Source organism: Diabrotica virgifera, chromosome 1, assembly GCF_917563875.1.
Source record: "Diabrotica virgifera virgifera chromosome 1, PGI_DIABVI_V3a".
Taxonomy (NCBI): Eukaryota; Metazoa; Arthropoda; class Insecta; order Coleoptera; family Chrysomelidae; genus Diabrotica; species Diabrotica virgifera.
The window spans coordinates 154,958,530-154,982,400 of record NC_065443.1 but is presented as its reverse complement, the minus strand read 5'-3'; the positions used below and the strand labels follow the sequence as shown (position 1 = coordinate 154,982,400).

Sequence of the window (23,871 nt, the reverse complement as noted above, 5' to 3'; positions counted from 1 at the left end):
TACCCCTAATGCCTGCGGGTCCCTTTATCCATGATATAATGATGTTTTTTCCTAAATTTACAATTTTATTATAAAGAGTTATAATTTCCAGTTATATATGATTGAGTTGTTGGGACTTATGTACGTTACTTAGTCTATCAACGACACTCTTACTGTCTGTAAATATTATGCAGCTATAGGGTTCGTTACTAACTATGTGTCTTAAAGCAAAAAGTATCGCTATCATTTCAGCGGTGTATATCGATGATTCACAAAGCAATTTGAATAATTTTTTAAATCCACTTTGAATATTGATTATTGCATATCCTACTTTGTTTTGTACTTTGGATCCATCTGTATAATAAAACTGATAATGTGGCCATTTATGAAGTATAAATGATTGAAAAATGGCTGGATTTAAATTAATATCCATAAAAAAGTATTACATAATTTGTTTTGAGAAAAGTTCTTCTAATACATGGGAATACATAGGTGACACTTGATTTTCATAAGTATAGAAAGTACTTCGGTATTGAGATATTTTCAAGTAACTATCTACAAGAAGGGAACATTTTTTCTTTGTCCAATATTTATGAGTTAGATCTAAAATTGATAACTTATGTATATCCTGCAGAAATACTGCTCCTAGTTCAAAACAAGATATAGTACTTTTTATGAGTTACAGCTCTGCTTCTTCTGGGTCTATACAATCTACAGACTTCGTACGGACATAATTTTTTTCATTTTTTTTGTAAGCTATATTTTTTCTAAGAATATATTTTTTTCGACAAAATACTTTGAGGTATTTGTGAATAAACGTCTAAAATCGTGTTTTTTTTTTGTTGAAAAATGAACATTTTCACTCGTAAATAATTCAATAAGTATTGACGACTTAGTGAAAAAACCATATATAAAACAAAAGTTGCTTAGAATTAATCAGTTTATCCATTTTCGGACTTACTTCGAACGTATGTTTTTTGACGTGAAAAGAGGTGGCTTTCACCCCCCATGAAAAATCAAACAATGCAACGGCACAAATTTTAAAGGGAAGTGGAGTGTAAGAGGAACCTAAATCCAAATTTTTATGTAATTCGGTGGTGACACGGAAAATTACACGGTATCGCCGTATTTCACGTTTATTTACTGACCTATCAGTGTCCTAAGTCAAACTACATTAACCATTTTTTAAATAATCTGTGTCACAACTTTTGGACAATTGCTACAAAAACTATCACTGTTATAAGCAAATAATATTTTTGCAGTTAATACCTAGTACCTTAAGTATAAAATTAAATCAGACGAAACTTACCTGTTAGATTCCTGTTCAAGGTTACGCGGAAATTCAGCAAGCGTTTCCATTTTGATGGATCTTTTCGTTATCACAACTCTTCCTACATTAACCTCAGGAGTAGTCAACAATGCGGTATTATTTTTTATAACCATACAAGACGTTGCTGGAGGTTGGATTGAACCCAACGGAACTGTAAAGACGATCCACGAAGCGAGCGATGCTAACAGCAGGATTTTGCCTTTTTGCCACCTTAAAAAATAAGGTGTTATCTAAACATTTTACATTTAAACATATTTCAAATATATATTTAACCTAATATGCTATTAATATTTCGATTCATGGATTTTCTAAAATTCTTGATACCCTCATTTGTTGGCTTGGTTGTCTTCAATTAGATATCTGATACCAATTTAAACTATCTGAGATAAATCTAATAAATTTTTATGTATAGGTACTCGTATTATTTAAAAAAAATCTGTATAATTTTCTATCTCTTCCCCTTACCACTGCTGTTTGGTTACTTTTTGCTGTCCATAGTATTTTCAAAATTCCTCGATTTTTTTATTGTGCGTCCATATTTTTATAATAACACATTTGACAAATCGCTCATCTGGAAGAAAAGTGTCACAACTCCTAGTTATCTTATTAAATTGACTCCAAATATCCTATAGTTTTACCAGGAAAATGTCACACACATGTTTAGTTCCAACTTCGAAAGATGGCGGTAATGTCAATATTCCGTTGGCGGTAAAATGAATTCCGGATGTTCCGGTTTTATTCCGGAACAATGACACTTTTCAGTTTGACATTCGATGTGAATGTATCGTTATTTATCACAAAAACCGTTGTATTTCGAGAAGTATCCTAGGTATTTTTCGTTGCAGATATGCACGCCAAGTGCGGTTCCAGACCCATCGGCTGGAGAAAGAGGAGGTGAGTTTAGTCGGTAGGCGGCATCGGTACGCGGTGAAGCGTGCCGGACTGAATCCGACACACCTAGGACACCTTCTCAGACGGTCTTTTGAAGATTTTCACCTCCCAAAAAAGGTATTTTTCGTTAATTTAAAAAAAAGTAACCAATATATTAAAATAAAAGTGACATAACTCAAAAATTTTAATTTTTTTCCTGTATCAGATATCTTAGTTTTTTTGGTTTTACCTCTTACAGAAATAGAAACATTCACTTATCCATACTCTTCGTTTTTAATTTATAAATTTACCGTTTAAAACTTACAGTTAAATTAAGATCTTAAAATCTATTTTATCTCCCCTGAAAAAAGTTGTTTTTTGAGTTGGGACACTTTTCTTCCGGATGAGCGAAATATTAATATAAGTGTTAGTATCAGCTCGCAATCGCAACCTTATTGATTTAAATCTTGCGGACGCTGAATGTTAGATGAATTTTTTTATTTATTTTAATTACATTTTTGTTACCTAACTGAAAATTTACTTACCGATCAGCTAGGCTTCCCCAAAACGGAGCAGAAAGAAATTCTACGAAAGGCCTAGAGCCTATCAGGAAACCACTCTGGCTAGCATTCATTCCCATCTGCTTGAAGTAAACGCCCATTAGAGGAAATAGAGATCCGAAAGCCGAGTAGAAGAAGAAGTAAAAGCTTTTAACCACAAGGAGTTCTTGATCAACGGGACCGAAGATCATTTCTATCATATCGCTTTTGCCTCGGATTTTATGGGTCGATTCTTTCGGCTGAGGATATCTATAAAAACAATAAATTAGCGTAGTATTTTATTTATTGTTAATAGACTGTAATAAATTGTTCCAATTCTAAGTTAAATATTTATAATCTTGACTAATTAGAAATCTTCTCTAAGATGTTAGAGAACTTTGAAATCTTTATCTCCATTTTTTTTATCTCTCTACTTTTGTCCGCACTATATTCTTTAGTGACAGTGATATTTAATAAATAATTTCTTTGACTATCCGATTTTGTCTTTTTCGGAATTTAAAGTACAATCTTAATTAATTAATTCTACTTAATACCGTTTTAGATTGTGTGATATGTAGTTCGTATATTATTATACAGCATGTTTACTTTAAAATTAGATATACTGCCTATAAATGGCAACACAGCGCACCGTCGAGTACCAGATGGTCCACAGTTCCCACGCTAATGCCCCTAAATCTCGCCGATTTTAACTCCGTCCTCCGCCGTCATTCCGCGATAAAACAAGCATAGTCGACCAAGCAATGTTGCCGATTTTAGCCCCTCCTTTAGTCGCCTATATCTAATCAAAAACTGAACGTATTGTACTTGGTTTCATATTTGCTGTTTACCGTTATTGTTTGTCAATAGTTATTTCTCTCAATTTCTCTTGTTTTATTATTGTTTATATTGATATTATAAGCAATGTACCGATTAGATAAGGACGTAGTAACATAATAAATGCTTCTAGGGATGAATTGACGATGATTTCTGACCAAACAGCACCCAGATACAAGCCTGAAATACCTTTACAAGTGGACATTTACCCACGAGAGGGATATGGCAGAGAAAACTCTCGAACTGAACTGGATCAAAATATGCAAAGATAGCCAAGCAGCCATCGGGGCTCTCATAAGTCCCAAGGTGAACTCTAGGCTAATGTGGGAATGTCGAAACGAACTACTGGTATGTAGTATATGGCAATGACAGAGCTAATGCATTTGCCAGAAGAGCATCAGCTACAAAATACTTCGGTCCAGAGCCAGACGTAGGAGTGCCAGAAAGCATTGTACGTGACCGAAAAAAAGCCTTGATCCGAATCCAACACAACTCACATTGGGAATATATACCTGGTCACATACATGCCAAAATGTATATTGGAAGAAAATGTGCTAATAGGACTGAAGTACTATATAAAACAAGCAGGAATCAGCTCAGAGACATAGTAGCCTTCCTTACTGGACAATTACTGGACAAGGCCAATTTAGAGACACCAGCATACAATGGGACTGTTTTATGAAAATTTAAGCTGCAGACTATGCACCAGAGAACCTGAAATAATCAACCACATCTTGCATGACTGCAAGGCATTGGATCGCAGGCGGCAAATACTTTTTGGAGACAAAGAAGTGACTCCAAATATATTATCCTTACCCATTCATTATACCTCTATAACTAGTACAGGGTTCCAGAATCCTGGAATAGGAATTATAAAGGAGAGGAAGATTCTGTATCTGGATCTGGATCTGGAGAGGAATCCTGGAGTAGGTAGGTATTATAAAGGTGAGGAAAAAGTCAATTGACTGAACTATGAGCGGTTTATAACAGAGGGCTTCCACAAGAAAAAAAAGTGACAAGAGATGGAATAAGATAAAATATTGACCGCTGATATATAAACGCAAAAGGGGAGACTAGAAAGATCGCTTCTTATTTGAGGACCGTGCCCAAATTTTAGGCGTGGGTAGCTTCCATAACAATTTGCCGATATCGTTCATCTGCCGATAAGCCAGTCCATTGACGAAGGTTTCGGAGCGATGAATATTTATTCCTTCCAATTCCCCTTTTTCCGACGATCTTTCCGTTGAGTATTAATTGCAGTATCCAGTATATGCTACCTCTCATTATATGAACAAATGGTCAAGTTATGCTAGTGAATTTAATTATCAACAATATTTAAGATCTCTATGAAGTATCTTTCTAATATATTTTAGATAATTCTAAAATTCTTTATTACAATATTATTTATAGAATATTAAATAACAAAACAGATGTATTTTGATGACATAGTGGTTTCTGCTAAGTAAGCAATAACATATTATTATCTCATACATAAACTTGACACAGTAACTAAAGTAAAATGTATACAACATATCGATTTATGTAATAAATTAGGTGCGAATAGATTGGGGAGAGTCAGTTAGATTTGGGGTGTCTGAGAGTGACACCTTGCGTAGAATTTCAATGGGTACCATCATCAACTATGTATTATTATTAGTACGTTCTTTAAAGGTAAAATATTGCAAAACCTCTAAATTTTAAAGAACGTTTGGATTGACATGAAATTTGGTATACACATAGCTAACAAGTCAAAAAAAAAAGTGACATTGTGCCGATGTGTGCTTTTGCCCTAGGGGTGTGTTTTACCCCCTTTTGGGGGTGAAAAATATATGTTCGAAATAAATTTAGAAATGGATAGAATGACTAATTCTAAGCAACTTTTGTTCTATAAAGTTTTCTCACCAAGTTAATACTATTCGAGATATTTGCGAGCGAATATGTTAATTTTTCTACAGAATAACCACGTTTTCAGATGGTTTTCCGCAAATAACTCAAAAAGTAAGTATTTGGTCGAAAAAAAATTCCTATCAAAAATATAGCACGTAAAAAAGCGAAAAACATGGTGTATATATTAGGTCACTATACCTAGTAAAAGCAGAGTTATAGCTAATGAAAAATAGGTTCATCTTCGTCAAATTCCAAATCGAATATTTTAACGTGCCATAACCAAAAAACGAAGCACTTTTTTGGGGAAAACTCATTTTAACTTTTTTAAAGAGTTAAAGAATGCTTATTTTTGTTTTTTTTTTAATTTTTAGCATCAAAAGTAAACAAGTTACACTCAAAATAAAGTTGGTCCCTTTTTTTTGGTAAAAAATCTGGAAAATCACCCCCTAATTAGCATTTCAAATGAACTTAATTGTTACCACTTCACAAGGTTTTTACTCGCGTATGTATTGATCATATGATCTGTAAGTTTCATCGGCTCAAAGTCCTTATTTTTTGAAAAAGCTGTAGTTAAAAGGGCTTGAACTAGTCACTTATCACCAGTGTATGCAAATTTAGAAAAACCGAATCTTAACCAATTTTTGTCTTAGAGAAAAACAAAAAAATACAAAATATTCAGAAAAGTAAAGCTGACTTTTTTTGTTTTGTAAGATTTTTGGTATCTCTAACAATTTTTAAGTTATTTTGAAAAAAGCATCTTTTTCAAAATTAAAATTTTTAAAAATTTTACTTTAAAACCAATTTTTTTCAACAATAAGAACTTTGAATCGATGAAACTTACAGATCATAATAATATAAACACAACATAAGGAAAGTAACTTGTGAAGCGGTAACGATTAATTTTCATTTAAGTTGCTAATTGGGGGGTGATTTTTCGAGTTTTTTTTGGCCAAAACAAAAGGGACCAACTTTATTTTGAGCGTAACTTGCTTACATTTGATGGTAGAATTTTTTTTTTATAAAAACGTATTAAAAACCTATTAAAAAAGTTGAAATGTGTTTTCCTCAAGAATGGTTCATTATTTGAATATTTCACATTGAATTATTCTATTTGAAATTTTTCGAATATGAACCTATTTTTCATTAGCTATAACTCTGCTTTTGCTAGGTATAGAGACCTAATATATACACCGTTTTTTTTTACTTTTTTATAGGCTATAGTTTTACTAAGAATATTTTTTTCGAAAACATGCTTACTTTGTGAGATATTTGCGAAAAACCGTCTAAAAACGTGGTTATTTTGTTGAAAAATGAACATATTCTCTTGCAAATAAATCGAAAAGTATTGATTTGGTGAAAAAACTCTATAGAACAAGAGTTGCTTAAAATTAGTCAGTTTATAAATTTCGGGACTTATCTTGGACATATATTTTTTCACCCCCGAGATGGGGTGAAACTCACCCCCAGGGCAAAAGCACACATGGGCACCATATCACTTTTTTTCTTTGACATGTTAGCTATGCGTATGCCAAATTTCATGTCAATCCAAGTAGTCCATGTGGTGAGACCGCTCCCGTCTGAAAAAATTTCTGATTTGGTTTCTTTGTGGATTCCTATTCAAAAATGTCCCCTTTAAACAAATCTGAAGGCTGCCGGGCGGAATTTTTGGGCAGAAATTGTTTAAACAATTTTTTTAAACAAATACAAAATATCACGTTTTTTTGCTCTGGAATATATATTTTTAGGTTTTTTGGGCCATTCTGAATCAAAAAGATATCTTGTAATTTTTTTTAAATTGATAGTTTTCGAGTTATAGGCGATTTAAAATCTGAAATATGCGAAAATACGCATTTTCGAGGCTTAAAAACTCATATTTAAATTAGTATTTTTAAGGTTGCCAGATACTTAAATTGAAGATTAAACATTCAGCTTTAAGATTCTGAAGTGTGATCGCGTCTAACCTTTATATATACCGTTGTTTTTTAATTGTTAAATATGCGTGTTTATCCGATTTTTTACCGGTGAGGCGCGCTCTATTTCAAAAATCTCCTATTTTCCTCCGAAAAATATTTTTTCTAGATTCTTTGGGATATTTTAAATAAAATAAGTTTCTTCACATTTTTCTTAAAAGTTAATAGTTTAAGGGCCGGTTGTTCGAACGCTAATCAACAACGATCATTATCAAATATTTAATTACTGTCACCAACTGTCAATGTCAACTTTGTTTGGGTTGCTGAAAACATAATTGATTACAATAATTATGAGATTTATTAATCGATTATGTTAATAATTGTTATGTTAATTGATTAACTAGTCTCATAATTGTAATCAATTATGTTTTCAGCAACCCAAACAAAGTTGACATTGACAGTTGGTGACAGTAATTAAATATTTGATAATAACCGGCCCTAAGGGCCGGTTGTTCGAACGCTAATCAAAAATGATCATTACCAAATATTTAATTACTGTCACAACTGTCAATGTCAACTTTGATTGGGTTGCTAAAATCATAATTATTGCTTACAATTATGAAATTAGTTAATCAATTATGTTAATAATTGTTATGTTAATTGATTAACTAATCTCATAATTATAATCAATTATGTTTTCAGCAACCCAACCAAAGTTGACATTGACAGTTGTGACCGTAACTAAATATTTGATAGTGATCATTGCTGATTAGCGTTCGAACAACCGGCCCTTAAAGTTATAAGCGATTTAAAATCCGAAAAATGCCAAAAAACGCATTTTTGGATTTTCAATCGCTTATAACTTTAAAACTGTTACCTTTTGAGAAAAATGTCAAGAAACTTATTTCATTTAGAATGTCCCAAAGAATCTAGAAAAAATATTTTTCGGAGAAAAATTGGAGATTTTTGAAATAGAACGCGCCGCACTGAAAAAAAAAATCGGATGAACGTGCATATTTAACAATTAAAAAACAGCGATTTAAATTAAGGTTAGACGCAATCACTCTTCAGAATCTTGAAGCTGAATGTATACACTTCAATTTAAGTATCTGGCAACCTTCAAAATTTAAATTCTAATTTAAATATGAGTTTTTAGGCCTCGAAAATGCGAATTTTCGCATTTTTCAGATTTTAAATAGCCTTTAACTCGAAAACTATCAATTTTTGAGAAAATTTACAAGATACCTTTCTTGTTTAGAATGACCCACAAAACTTAAAAATATATGTTCCGGAGCAAAAAAACGTAATCTTTTGTATTTGTTTAAAAAAATTGTTTAAACAATTTCTGCCCAAAAATTCCGCCCGCCACCTTTCAGATTTGTTCAAAGGGGACATTTTTTAATAGGAATCCACAACGAAACCGAATCAGAAATTTTTCCAGACGGGAGCGGTCTCACCACATGGACTAAAGCGGTTCTTTAAAATTTACAGCAAAAATGTGAAAGAATATGTATTCAATAAATGTATTTGGCAACCAATAAAAGAGTGATGAGTACATAGCGTGTCTATCCAAAAGTAACAACCCCATTCTATAGAAAAAGTTAAATTATATAGTCCATCTATAGAAATCCAAACTAATTTCTTTATATCTCCATAATTGTAAAAAATAAGATACTAATAATTATTAAGTGAAATAAATGATTTGATTTCACTAGTTTGAATTTGGTTTATTTCGCAAACAAATACCGACATATTTTGATGGCTCGTTAAAGCCCCGTCGCGACAATAAGTCGCTTGATAAGGGTCGTTACGAGAACTATTTGACCTTCCTTCTGTTAAATATCCAATGCAAATATCCTCCTCACAGAAAATCCATTACTTGTTGAAAATCTGCTCTCAGTTATTTCATTTCGTTGCCATAAAAAAGAACAGGCAAAAGACATTATGTAAATAGGAAAATTATGTAAATATCTTGATAGATGTGATCTGCAGGAAGTTTTGAATGCCAAATTCGATTTACCTAATTATTTTTTTATATAGCTTTTGATATTTTAATCAAAAATAGGAGGATTTTAAATTCAATTGGCAGTGAGTAGTAATTATTAATAAACGTGAGAACTGCCAGTAAACAGATGAATATTAATTTTGTTTTCACCCAATTTTACAAAAATGTGAAAACATCGAATTATTATTGATTATCGTCCGTCTGTCCGTCTGTAAACACAACTCCTCCGTCAGTATACCAGATAAAATGACAAATGAGGCGTCAAATGGAAGCTTACAGCCCAAGATTGGTATTAAAGGTGAGAAATTTGACCTAGGATTTCCGGTTTTAGAGCTGCAACCGGAAGTACTGTTTTAAAGTTGCCGGAATAGTACAAACGATATATTATTTGACGCGCCTTAACAAGACGAGAACAAAATATACAGGGTGTCCCGAAAAGATTGGTCATAGATTATACCACAGATTATTGGGTTAAAAATGAGTTGATTGAACCCAGTGTTGCCAATCGCATTTCTCTAGATTATCCGATGATCGCTCGAAAAACATCCGATTTGTCACGAAAAGGTACACAAGGTCAAAAATTATTCTGTTATTAAAATCAATGTTGCCAATGTTATTCTTTTAGTAGCCTTAACAACCATCAAATAACAAAATCCGTTGTTCGTACGCCAATCAGTTATCATTATGATAATTAACATAATTAATATATTAATTAATTATTAATTATCAATTAACGTAACAATTATTAACATAATTGATTGATTAATCAATTAATCTCATAATTGTAATCAATTATGTTTTCAGCAACCCAATCAAAGTTGACATTGACAGTAATTAAATATTTGATAATGATCAGTTGATTCCATTTCTGATTAGCGTTCGAACAACCGGCCCTTTAATCTACTGAATTCTCTATTTCACCGTTTAAAAATTTTCGTTTATAGATGAAAATCTCGTATCCTAGCTGATTATTACCTAATTCATGTATGTAAATATTATTTACTTACTATTATTATATTATTCGTACTTTGCATTATCGTAAGTGTTAAATTCTAAATTAATAAATAAATCTAAATATTTCATTATTTGGATCGTTATATTAATTTATTATAATTATTTAATTAAAAAAAAACACTTTTAAATATTATTTTATTAAAACGTAATAACTACCTAAAACTAGGTACTGGAAAAATAAATAATAAATAAATCAATACAAAATAAACTACAGCTACATTAATAGCATAGGCGCAAAATTTCTGGTCAATGCTTTTAAAATGCATTATTTTTTTCGAGTCCTGAGAAAGCTAATAAGTATTATTTAAAAATTTAAACGCAGAATGAAAGATTACATTATTACCGAGGGCCTAAAGTCCCTGAAGACTTCTATAATTTTTATTCTAATATGTTACATGGGTAAAAGGAAAAGAGAATATTGAGTGTGATTTTTAATTTCAAATATCTCATTCAAAAGAAACATTTTGTTTATTCTAAGGGACTCTAAGCCCTCGGTAATAATGTAATCTTTAATTCTGCGTTCAAATTTTTCAAAAATACTTATTAGTTTTCTCAGGATTCTAAAAAAATGAATACGTTTAAAGATTATTGGTCCGAAATTTTGCGCTTACGCTCTTTTAACAACTAAAGATTTATTACAACTAAAACAATATAAATGTATTTGACAGTCTTGTAGTTATTAAGGTATCAAAGTTATTATCCATAATACACGTGGTGCGTTCAACGTTAATGCCCGACTATATAATTGTTATAGGCAAAAAATTTGAAGGATTTTTGAGTTAATTAGTAGATATCTAGATATTACTAGTTTCAAGTAAGTAGATTTTTCTACAACCAATATTCCAAATGCATTTTTCTGCACAATTTTATGTAAACAAACTTAACATTTTCTCACAGAATAACTGACAGTAGTGTGCAGAAAAGTGACGTTTCTGTGCCGGAAAGTTCTTTTATGCATAGTACATACCATTACATTCCTCAAAAAAATCATAAATATAATTAGGTATAACATGTTTTGATGAAATGGTTTTGTTTAAGATATTAGATTTGATAGAACTTTACAAAAAAAGAACCGATTTAACTACATCTCATGTCCGAGAAATCTGGAAAATCTTTTGAACTTTACATTTGGTATTCTACAAATGATTACCTTATTCTGAGTAACGTTATACATATATTTTGTGTACATCTGTGGTTAAAGTGTAGACACATATATAACCTGTAAGACAGGTGATATTATTCTTAATTATCTATCGAATAGAAATTAAATTATTTATTATTTATTAAATTATTAATTGTTTTATTTTACAATTTTATTCTTAATAAACATCAATTAACCAATAAGGATTTAGCAATCTCATCAAGATACGTCGAATGAAGTATGGTGGAAATCCGTGACCAACTCTCCTAGAATTTTTATTCAAAATTGTTTAAAAATATATATATAACTACTATAACTACAATTAAGGCAGTGCATTAATTTTTTAACTGATTTCTGTGTAGGTAATTAGTTTAGGTTTGGGGAATTTAAGTTGATTAAAAAATCAGAGGTATATTTAAAATCCCTAAAAAGGGGTATATCACAACAAAACGTTTTCGGAATCAATATTCCATCATCAGTGTATTCACAGATTAACATGCTTTAAGCCACAAAAATATACGGGTAAAAACCCTTGAGTTGTTTTTAAACAGTTAAGGTTACATTATATTATGCGATTTTAAAGGATGTTAAAAATATTTCCAGATTAACCCCTGGCATTACATGACATCAACCATATTGGTTGGAAAATTTGTAGGTATGACCTTACATGGCAGAGTTGTCAGCTAGCACTATAATCGGAAAAAACAATTGTTGGAAATGGAAAATTAAAGTAAAAAATAAAAAGTCCCCCACTTTATGGAAAACTTAACTTTTTTGGTTGTTACTAACTAATAACAGAAATATATCATATTTAACTGACTTTTAAATCATTTCATTATTTATCAAATAATATGCCAGTGGGACATTAAAACATTAAAAACCTAAACATGTAAGTACGTAATCCAACACATACAAAAAACATAATTTAATAAAGTACAAAATTCTCATTTACTATTTTGCCATATGTTACATCCTAACATTTTTTTTGAAGGTGTAAATTTTACACAGCCTGTATTACCGATACCATCTTTTGTCGCCAATAAAGCCCTAATTGTAGATGTATCTAAAAGATTTCTCTTATCTGTTTTTATATTGAATAAATTACTAAAAACCCTTTCTACCGCAGCGTTTGAAAATGGTAGAACGAATAACAATGAAAATACTTTTTTTAAATTTGGAAACAAAGATATGTTGGCTTCATTTTTTAATTTAAAAATCTGAGACCAGTATATATCACACTCGGTATTGGAATTAATGTCTAAACTATCAAAATCTAAGAGTGCATGTTTTCTCCACTCGTTATCCAAAGATTGTGCATTGACAAAGTTATTTAGAACTGGAAACCTATCTAATATGTTTTTTAAAGATTTTGTTTGGAATGATTGGGCCACCTTCGGATCTAACAGCTCTAAGGTAGTAAAAACCGGGTCCTCAAATTTAAACCGATCTTTGATATTAGCAACTAGTTCAATATAAAAGGATAATATTGATTTAAAAAAATTATCAAAGTCTGCTTGTTCTAAATTTGTGTCTTTATCCGATCGCAAATGTTGCAAACTGTCGAAAGCAGAAATTCCTATATAAATTTGCTCTAATGGAAGAAAATTGTCTGGATTGTCGTGAACAATTTTCAGGATTTCTGCACATTTTTTTATATGAACAATATTCATATAATTGGAACATAAAATCTTCAATAAATTTTCAGTTTCGGGCTTAACCCTATATAAAAGTGGTTTTTCGGATTGGAATAAAATATTGAAATCCGTCATGAGCTCTAGAACATAAGACATAAACTTTAAATACACTTCAGTAAGAGGGTGATTAAGAGTTTCCAACATAGTTTCCGTTACATGTGAAGGATCTTCAGAAACACTCTCCTTGAAATATGCACGTAATGGTTCGTACTGCTCTAGAACCCTGTCCACAACTGCTTTTAGTGAAAGCCACCTGGTCTTAGCAGGTGATAGAATTTTGTGAATGTCAACCTTAAAAAATTCCTGAAATTCCCGAAATTTGGCTCTTCGACAAGCACTTCTATTGAAATGGCTTCCTATATTTCTTAGTAAGTCCTCAATGTGCTTGGGAAGTTTCAAGCATGCCTTTGAAGTTGCTAAATGTGCCATGTGACAAGAGCATTTAACACAAACTATATCAGGAAATTCTTGTTTTAGATGGGAAAAAACTGAATTGTGTGGCCCTACCATTACATTAGGTGTGTCCGACGAAAATCCAACAAAATTAGATATAGGAATACCTTTGGAAAATATTATGTCTTTTAAAGTTGAATATAATTCAACTGCAGTGCCCCCAGTATTTTCTAAAATGTCAAAAAATGTTGTTTGTAATGAGTTGGAATTTTCATCAAAAAATATTGCAGTAAATGCACACTGTTTTTTTACCGATATATCTGTAGTTTCATCCATAATCAATGAAAAAAACATTCCAGGTACTCTTAACTTTTCATATAATTCTTTCAGAAAATTGTCACCCAAACATTCAACGACTATTTGAGTTGCTTTAGTCCTTTTAACGGTTAATTGTTGAGCTATCTTAGAATCTGGAAAAATATCTTTAAGTAGTGGACATACAGTGTCCATTAATAAGAACGGTAAGTCCTTTGTAGCCAAAAGACTACATAATTTTAGTTCTGCTCTTTTAACTAAATTATTTTCACAGGTTTGTTTTACACACATGTCCTTTATTTTTATATTACTGGATACCGCACTAAAATTCTCTTTGTGTTTTTCCGTTCTCATATGTCTAAGTAACACAGCCTTATGAGCCACCAAATTTGATTTACAAACTTTACAAAATGCGTATTCATTGCCGTGTTTATCATCTGGCTTATTTGATTTATTAAGCCACCCGCGAAACTCGTTATCGGTTAGCCACGCTGGAATAAACTTGCATATTCTTTTTGAAGGTGTATCTACAAAATCAGCTTTCCTTTTCAAACTCAATAGAAATTTGTCAACAATTGGTGCGGACTCGGCATCATTGGGCTCGGCATCATTGGGCTCGGCATCATTAGTGTCAACAATAATATTACTCTGAGAAGTGTTAATCTTTTTACTAACACGGCCAACGTCAACATTTTGACTAATAATTACTCCTCCCTTAGGAGTATGAGAAGTAGATGGCTGCTCTTCAGTAACATTTTGCTGATTACTAGATTCAGGCTAAAATAATTTCTCGATATACTGGGTGTTTGATCAATAATTGGACAATTGGACATATTTTAACTAAATAATCCTTAGCTTAATACATTATGAAGATTTAACATTTAAAATTGATTTTAATATTTAATTTTATTGAAATTTATTTAATTTTACTTCATTTTATATAATTCTATGTAAATTTTATTTAATTTTAATGATTTTATTTAATTTTCTTTAATTATATATTTTTTATTTGATTTTATTTAATTTTGTTTAATTTTATTCAGATTTATTTAATTTTAATTAAATTTAATCAACACTTATATGGTTAATACTACCCCGGACCCAGTCAACAATAGAAAATTCTGAAACTACATAAATATCTAATTTTACCTTAAAAAATGTGTCCCACTTTATTTTTCCGATAAACTCCACCGTTAGTGGAGTCATAGGAGTTTTTACTTACGGAAAAAATTAGACAAGATAGAACTTTTTATAGATTCATTAAGAAATGTATAATAAACAACATATTAAAAAGTTCTATTTCAAAAGTGGGTGCTTAATTTTTCATTAAACAAATTACCTGCGAAATTAGTTGTTTTTTAAATACCTACGAAAATATAAATTTTGGAAAAAACTGACTTGACCATTGAAAAATTAGAAAATTTTACACAAAAAAAACTTATATAAAGATTTTTCGAAAATTAAATCTACAGCTTCTATAACTTTTTATTTATAACGCTAAGTCATCCCTCTCACAAACATTGGCATAAGTACAATGTGGGCGGAAAGTGGGACTTACAAGAGTTTTGTTTAAAAATTGATTTAGAAATATATGGTACTATTACGATTTTACCTATAAAACTCTTAAATTTGCACAACATACTTTTCAAACATCGTACTAAATGAAACATTACGACGTCTTAAGAAATGTAATTTGGAATACTTTGTAGTTTTACAGAATAAATACCACTGGGATATTACTAAGTGTAAACGGATATATTACAATTTTATAGGTGTTTTTTAAAGCTTATCCAATGTAATTTTTAAAATGCACTAAATTATTTTACTTTAAAAATAAAATAAACAACTTCTTTTTGAGAAAATTAAGAAAGATAAAAAATGTAATGAAACCACCGAAAAATATCAGTTAAAAAAATGTTTATACAAAGTCATCAGAACGTTTTTACCCAAAATACATTTAATCACAAGCGTAAATATAATAAATGTCAAAAAAAAATTTTTAGCTCTGATACAGTACCTCTGTCTGCGTAACTTGGATTGGAACCTATCGGAAACTTTTTTGTTATCAATTTTATGAAAAAATGTTATTCTTCATACAATACTCTGTAAGGTATAAAATCTAAGATGCAACCATCAGATTTCCAATATTATCAATTTTCTACAAGGTACGTCAAAAATATGAATTTTGTTCAAGAATAAAGTACCTTAATATTTCACAATATCGAAAATTGTTATAATGCTATAATTTTTAGTTGTTCTTAAATAAGAACTATGTTTTAATATACAATAATTATATCATTCTGCTTGAAATATTGTGAACTAGAAAAGTACCTACTTTACTTTTGAGCGAAATTCATATTTTTTAACATATCTCGTATAACATTGATACAATTTGATATATTATGATGGTTGATTGTTATATTTTGTTATATTGAGCTTTTTTAATCTTCCATTTGTTGCGTCAGAATCGGATTCAGCATAATTAAAAACAAAATAAAAACATTTTTGATCAAGGTAGAAATATTAATTCACCGATATTGTTAAAATCGTTTCTACAAAACAGCTTTTGTCGTTTTTAAACAATTAGTTAACTTAAATTAACAAAAATTAACATATATTTTAGAAAAATATAAGTTTTTTGATTTTTTCCGAAACAACGTAAGTTTTCGATCTACATTGACTGTCGTACTTTTATTTAGTTGAGTTAAATATATAGGGAGGAAGGCACTTATGGAATAAAATTATTTTTGCCCTTTTTAGAAAAATTTTTAAAATCGCCGAGACCAGTCGATTTTTAGATGTAATTGTGCGCTTTTTAAACACAAATTTAAATGTACAAGGTGATTCACGCAAGCCTAGCATAGTCCATAAACTTTATTTTCAATGGAACATCCTGTATATTTTTAAAAACTGCTTAGCAACCTGATTTCAATGAATTATATAATGTATGATGATTATTAATAATACAGGGTGATATTTTTGAAATTATAATGTATGGAACCACTTATGAAATAATGTAGTTTGTGTCCTTATTTAAAAAAATTATAAATACCCTAGGATACCTACCCCAACTTTAAAATTTAAATATGCACTGTTTAAATATAAATTTGAATATACAGGGTGATTCACGCAAGTCTAGCATAGTCCATTATCTTGTCCATTTTAGTGAAACACCCTGTATTTTTTAGAAATTTGATGTTCTTAGAAACTACTTTATTTAGAAACTACTAATATATATTGGGTTTTGTATTTAATGTCTTGCCGAACTTTTTAAAAAATTGCAAAATTCACCTTGTATTATTCAAAATAGAACCTACATAATACACTTTTTTGAGTTGATGTTACTATGTAGCTTCTAATTACACAAAAATATACTGAATGATTCATTAAAACTAAAGATCATGGACTATACTAGACTTTCGTGACGCACCCTGTATGTTTAAATCTATGTTTATAAAGCGCCCATTTGAATTTAAAAGTTAACGGGCCACAGCATTTTTTAATAATTTTCTAAAATAAGTACACAAACAATTTTATTCCATAAGTATTTTCCATACTTTCTAATTTCAAAATTTCACCCTGTATTATTGTTAATTATATTTCGTTAAAATTGGTTGTTAAGCAGCTTTTAAAAATATAAAAATATATAGGGTGTTCCAATAAAAATAAAACATATGGGCTCTGCCAGGCTTGCGTCAATCACCCTGTAGATTTAAATTTATATTTAAAAAGTGCACATTTATATATTAAAATCGACGGGTCCCAGCGCTTTTTATAATTCTTTAAAACAAGGACACAAATAATTTTATTCCATAAGTGCCTTTCGCACTGTATAAGCTCATCATTATAATATAGTTAAAACATGTCCAATTAGTAATAAAACATCCGTATATTATATAGTGAAGTCTTAATTATTTTACTAATTACCTGTTGTTCAGAAGCATGACGTGAAGTTGACGGCTGCTTTTCAGCAATATTTTTTTCATTATTTGATTTGGTCTAAAACAAATTCATTATTATATTTCAATATCCACACGTTAGTAAACTTTTTTACCCACCTTAACACTTTTTATTAACCATTTATCCATTATAAAAAAGTATTTTCACAAACCAAAACTTATTTCAACAGACGAGACGTTTACTTAAGCACTGCACTACATACAATGAAAATAAAACTAAATCGTGCGTGAATTAGCTTTCATAAGTTTACAGACTAAAATCGAAAAACTCATAAATAACATCCGAGGGCAGACAGATTTTGAAATTTGAATTGGATTAGTACGCCTTAAGTGGATGCACTTGTGCATTTAAATTCTAAACAAAAGAATCGGCACATGTCCCTTTTGTCAAAAGATGAAAAGTATCGGATGTCACTAACATTCATCCAGTATAGGCTATTTATAAAAATTTTGGTGGAAGCAAACAAAATTAATGTGTTGTTGGTGCTGGGAATATATGGATGAGAAAGTTTTAGTCGATGATAGTAGATACACTGAAAAATATCCGCAAATATCCGATTTATTTAAAGGTACGCAGAAGGTACGACAACTCTCAAAAAGGTACGCAAATCGGATAATTATCCGCTGATTGGCAACACTGATTGAACCTCACTTACATAAAATAGTGCACACAAAAAAAGTTGCAGCCCTTTGAAGTTACAAACTGAAAATCGATTTTTTTTTCATATATCGAAAACTCTTAGAGATTTTTTATTGAAAATGGACATGTGGCATTCTTATAGTAGCAACATCTTAAAAAAAATTAAAGTGAAATTTGTGCACCCCATAAAAATTTTATGGGGGTTTTGTTCCCTTAAACCAGCCAAACTTTTGTGTACGTTCCAATTAAATTATTATTGTTGCACTATTAGGTAAACACAATATTTTTAAAACTTTTTGCCTCTTAATACTTTTTCGATAAGCCAGTGTTTATCGACATATTTTGAATATTTGTCGAATCCACCACATATTTGTATATGGTTAAGTACGATTATACAGGGTGTTTCATTAATAATTGTCCATATAGCAACTGGAGAAACCTTAGCACCAAATACGAAGATTTAACCCAAAACACTTAAATAAAATGTGGTTCTTTACTGAGTTACAGGGTGTTTTATCTAAAAATTTAAAAACTATTTTTGCTCGGCATTTTAAAACTATTGGACGTATCCTTTTCATACTTGGCAGAAAGTGCGACAACTATACATACACCCTACTAAATTATGATAAACAAACGTTTCTAGCTACTACCAGAGGCGTACGGCAGGTGATAGTGAATGGTTGACCCTTCTCAAATTCTACGCCACTGGTGGAATTACGAAAAATTTAAAAATTATTTGTACCCAGTACTATTTGGCGTATCCTTATCATACTTAGCAGAAAGTGTAGGTACTGCACACCCTACTAAATTAAGATAAATAAAAGTTTCTAGCTACTACCAGAGGAGTACGACAGGGGATATTGGTTGGTTGACCCTTCCCAAATTCTACGCTACTGACGAAATTGCTATTTTAGTGTAATTTTTTGATTTTTCAATACTTTTTATGTAAATCATATACTGTTCACTCGTAACGATAAAATGATTAGTTTTCGAGATATTTGAAACTGAAAATGGAGCGACACAATACATTAATCAAAATAACCGTGTCGTTTCATTTTAACTTCAAAGATCTCGAAAACTAATGACTTTATCGTTTCAAATGAAGAGTATATTGTTTTCATAGAAAGTATTGGAGAATCCAAAAATTGAACTAAAATAGCAATTCCGCCAGTGGCGTAGAATTTGGAAAGAGTCAACCATTCACTTTCCGCCGTCGTACGCCTCTGGTAATAGACAGAAACGTTTGTTTAACATAATTTAGTAGTTTCTACAGTACTTATACTTTTTGCCAAATACGAAAAGGATACGCCAAATAGTTTTAAAATGCTGAGCAAAAATAGTGTTTAAATTTTTAGATAAAACACCCTGTAACTCAGTAAAGAACTACATTTTATTTAAGTGTTTTAGGTTAAATCTTCGTATTTTGTGCTAAGGTTTCTCCAGTTACTATATGGACAATTATTAATGAAACACCCAGAGAGCTGTTAATAATCTGAAAATTTATTTATAATTTACATTATTAGGTATATTTTGAAAAAGAAGCCTCATCTCGATAAAAGGTGACTTATCAAAAAAAGACTAAGAGGCAAAAAAGTGTTAAAAACATTGTGTTTACCTAATGGTACCACAATAATAGTTTAATTGGAACGTGCACAAACATTTTGGGGGTTTAAAGGAACAGAACCCCCATAAAATTTTATGTAAACATATTAAAAAAGAAGCCGCATCCCGATAAAAACTGGCTTATCTAAAAAATACTAAGAAGCACAAAAGTTTTAGAAACGTTGTGTTTAACTAATGGTACCACAATAATAAATTAATTGGAACGTAGACAAAAGTTTGGGGGGATTTAAGGGAACAAAACCCCCATAAAATTTTTATGGGGTGGACAAATTTCACTCTAATTTTGTTTTAAGATATTCCTGCCATCAGAATGCCCCATGTCTATTTTCAATAAAAAATCTCTAATAGTTTTCGATATATTGAAAAAAATCGAAATTTCATTTTGTAACTTCAAAAGGCTGTAACTTTTTTTATGATCACATTTGTACTAAGGTAAGTTAGGTTCAATCGAACTATTTTTGACCCCAGAATGTGTGGTATACTTTATGACCAATCTTTTCGGGACACCCTGTATAATTCCGGTTTCACGCCTGTATGTCCGTCTGTCCGTGTGTCCGCGAATATAATTACTCCGTTATTAATACAGACAGAATGAAAAATGAGGTGTCGAATGAAAGCTTATAAACCTAGAACTTATGAAGTTCAATTGTTGTATTATCTTTATATACATATACATCTTTGCTAATTTTTTTATTACACGTTTATTTATTTTTACTAAGAATTAATCCGTTTCAAAGAAAACTTAATAGACGGAGAGGCAGCGCTGAAAAATCTATTTTAATTTACTAAAGCTAGATTTTTCACAGTTGATTACCGTGAGTGTGTAGAGAAACATACTGCGGTCGGTCAAGCGAAACGTAGAACAGGGGTTACTGACAGGGTATCAAAGTTGCTTTCCTACGAAGGTAATTATTTCCATTTAATAAGGCTGAAAATCAATACACACATTCTAAATTAAATATAAATAAAAGTTATTATAGTCGGTCAGCTGTATGACGGGACAGAGCCGGTCGGTCGGCCCCAATAGTCGATTGAGGAAATGAAGCATTTTGGCTCGCAATTTTTCGTCCAGCATGGATTTACTTGAAATTTTCACAGAAGGTAGGGAATAGTCCAAGGATCATTTTCTATATCATGCCGCTATCATACGCTAAAACCTTGGGGGTGGTTCTCACCCCATCTCGGGGGGTGGGAATTTTTAATTACATTTTAACCATGTAATTCGATGGAAAAAGTGATTCTAAGAAAGAAATGTTTTTTACATTTTCTTCGTAAAACTAACATTTTCCGAGTTATTCGCGCTTGAAAATAACAGTGTTTCGACGAAAAAATCGACTTTTTTAGAGGGTTTTTTGAGAATACCTCGAAAAATCTGCATTTAATCAAAAAAACTCTAGATATCAAAATTCTATCTTTTAGTAACACAAACCAAATTCTTTTCCAATAATATCTTTAAGACCAATACAAACCGAGATACGGCATGTTAAAAGTTAGCTTTTTTCGTCAAATGCATAATTTGAAATATTCATAGCCAAATAATGGAAAAAATTTGCATTTTTCGAGGAAAACTTAAATATTATTTTGTCAAGTATACAATTAGACCTTTCAAAAGAAAATAATAAAAGTAATAAAAATAAAAGCATAAAAATTAAGCGACTTATAATCAAAAAAATGTCGGTACCTGCTTTTCTCTACGAAAAAATCAGTGAAAACAACCCCCTAACTACCTTCCTAATTCAAAATTGGTCTTTACCTTTCTGTAGTTCCTTTTATATTTATATTATCAATACACTCAAGGAGTTTGACCTATTAAAAATTCTTAATTTTGGAAAAATATTATATCTCACGGTGTACTGATTTTCATCCTTAGTAAATGGATTTAATTACTTTCGTAGGAAAGCAACTTTGATACCCCTCTCAGTAATGAGACCCCTTAAAGTTATTTTATAGGATTTTTAAGGAGCTATAAGATTGTGTAAATTAAATTCCGTAAGATGCCTTAGTTTTTAATTGGGGCGGGTTTAAAGGGCTCGAATAAGGGGGTGTTTGCTGGTAAATAGAGGTTTTAAATAGCTATATATGGCTAACTATTCAATGCAATGAAAATCTATGCATAAAGTAATTTTAGTCATTAAAAAGCTACAATTTAGTAGTTTATAATTTTTTTCATATCTTCAGTATTTTCGGAGATATTTTGAAGTAAAAAGTGAAAAATACCAAATTGCAAAAAATCAATGTTTATTTAAATTCCAATTTTTCCAAAATTAGGCATTTTAAATAGGTCAAACTCCTTGAGTGTATTGATAATATAAATATAAAGGAACTACAGAAAGGTAAAGACCAATTTTGAATAAGGAAGGTAGTTAGGGAGTTGTTTTCACTGATTTTTTCGTAGAGAAAAGCAGGTACCGACATTTTTTGTAAGTCTCTTTATTTTCATGCTACAAACTTTTTATTATTTTTTCTTTTCTGAAAGGTCTAATTGTATACTTGAAAAAAGGTTTGTTAAGTTTTCTTCGAAAAATGCAAATTTTTCCCATTATTTGGCTTTGAATATTTCAAATTGTGCATTTGACGAAAAACGCTAACCTTTAACATGCCGTATCTCGGTTTGTATTGGTCTTAAAGAAATTATGGGAAAAGAGTTTGGTTTGTGTTACTAAAAGATACAATTTCGATATCCACAGTTTTTTTGATTATATGCATATTTTTCTAGGTATTCTCAAAAAACCCTCTAAAAAAGTCGATTTTTTCGTCGAAAAACTGTTATTTTCAAGCGCGAATAACTCGAAAAATATTAGTTTTACAAAGAAAATGTAAAAAATATCTTTTTCTTAGAATCACTTTTTCCATCGAATTACATGGTTAAAATGTAATAAAAAATTCCCACCCCCGAGGTGGGGTGGCAACCACCCCCAAGGTTTTAGCGTATGATAGCGGCATGATATAGAAAATGATCCTTGGACTATTCCCTACCTTCTGTGAAAATTCCAAGTAAATCCATGCTGGACGAAAAAATTGCGAGCCAAAATGCTTCATTTCCGCAATTGACTATTGGGGCCGACCGACAGGCTCTGTCCCGTCATACGGCTGACCGACTATAATAACTTTTATTTATATTTAATTTAGAATGTGTGTACTAATTTTCAGCCTTAGTAAATGGAAATAATTACCTTCGTAGGAAAGCAACTTCGATACCCTCTCAGTAACCCCTGTTCTACGTTTCGCTTGACCGACCACAGTATGTTTCTCTACACACTCACAGTAATCAACTGTGAAAAATCTAGCTTTAGTAAATTCAAATAGATTTTTCAGCGCTGCCTCTTGGTCTATAAGTAAATTAGGATTTTTTATTTTTAATTTATTATTAATTGTGCTCATCCTACTCTTCTCTTAATCTTGTTCTGAAGCTCTTTCATTGTAGCATTTTTTTAATTAACTATTCCAAATGGGAAATAAGGCACAATTTAACTAAAAAAATGATTTTATTAACGTTTCGACCCACACATCATTAATATTTTGTATTTTGACAACGACGTCCGATGTGGACGTCGAAACGTTAATAAAAGAATTTTTTAGTTAAATTGGGGCTTATTTTCCATTTAGAATAGTTAATTACTCTTCTCTTATTTATAATAGTCATGGATACCTTAATAAAAAATACAAAAGATCAAACAAGAAACCTTCAATATATATAGTAGGATACAAAAACTTAAATGCAATAATGATCAGCATCCT

At 30.7% G+C, this 23,871-nt stretch overlaps 2 protein-coding genes across 3 annotated transcripts in view; both read right to left on the bottom strand.

The window, feature by feature from the left end:
- Positions 1–23,871, bottom strand: part of LOC114337770 (major facilitator superfamily domain-containing protein 6) — a 90,948-nt gene that overhangs the window by 60,778 nt on the left and 6,299 nt on the right. For both annotated transcript variants that reach the window (XM_050641653.1, XM_050641652.1), the window contains exons 2-3: positions 2,725–2,988; positions 1,289–1,519 (exon numbers count right to left, since the gene is read on the bottom strand). In XM_050641653.1, the coding sequence (XP_050497610.1) occupies positions 1,289–1,519; positions 2,725–2,988 (495 nt within the window). The remainder of the gene's footprint in view (positions 1–1,288; positions 1,520–2,724; positions 2,989–23,871) is intronic.
- LOC126878436 (uncharacterized) lies at positions 10,488–18,506 on the bottom strand. Its single transcript, XM_050641648.1, has 3 exons — positions 17,970–18,506; positions 17,839–17,910; positions 10,488–14,688 (listed from the first exon to the last, which is right to left on the bottom strand). The coding sequence occupies exons 1-3, from the start codon at positions 17,997–17,999 to the stop codon at positions 12,454–12,456; spliced, it is 2,337 nt and encodes a 778-aa protein (XP_050497605.1). The 5' UTR covers positions 18,000–18,506; the 3' UTR covers positions 10,488–12,453.

Excerpts from the sequence above, each read along its gene's own strand:
- LOC126878436 (XM_050641648.1), bottom strand. The coding sequence starts at position 17,999 with ATGGATAAATGGTTAATAAAAAGTGTTAAG. Across the intron at positions 17,911-17,969 it reads GGTTAATAAAAAGTGTTAAG|ACCAAATCAAATAATGAAAA; the intron begins GTGGGTAAAAAA and ends AATTTGTTTTAG. Across the intron at positions 14,689-17,838 it reads GTCATGCTTCTGAACAACAG|CCTGAATCTAGTAATCAGCA; the intron begins GTAATTAGTAAA and ends AAATTATTTTAG.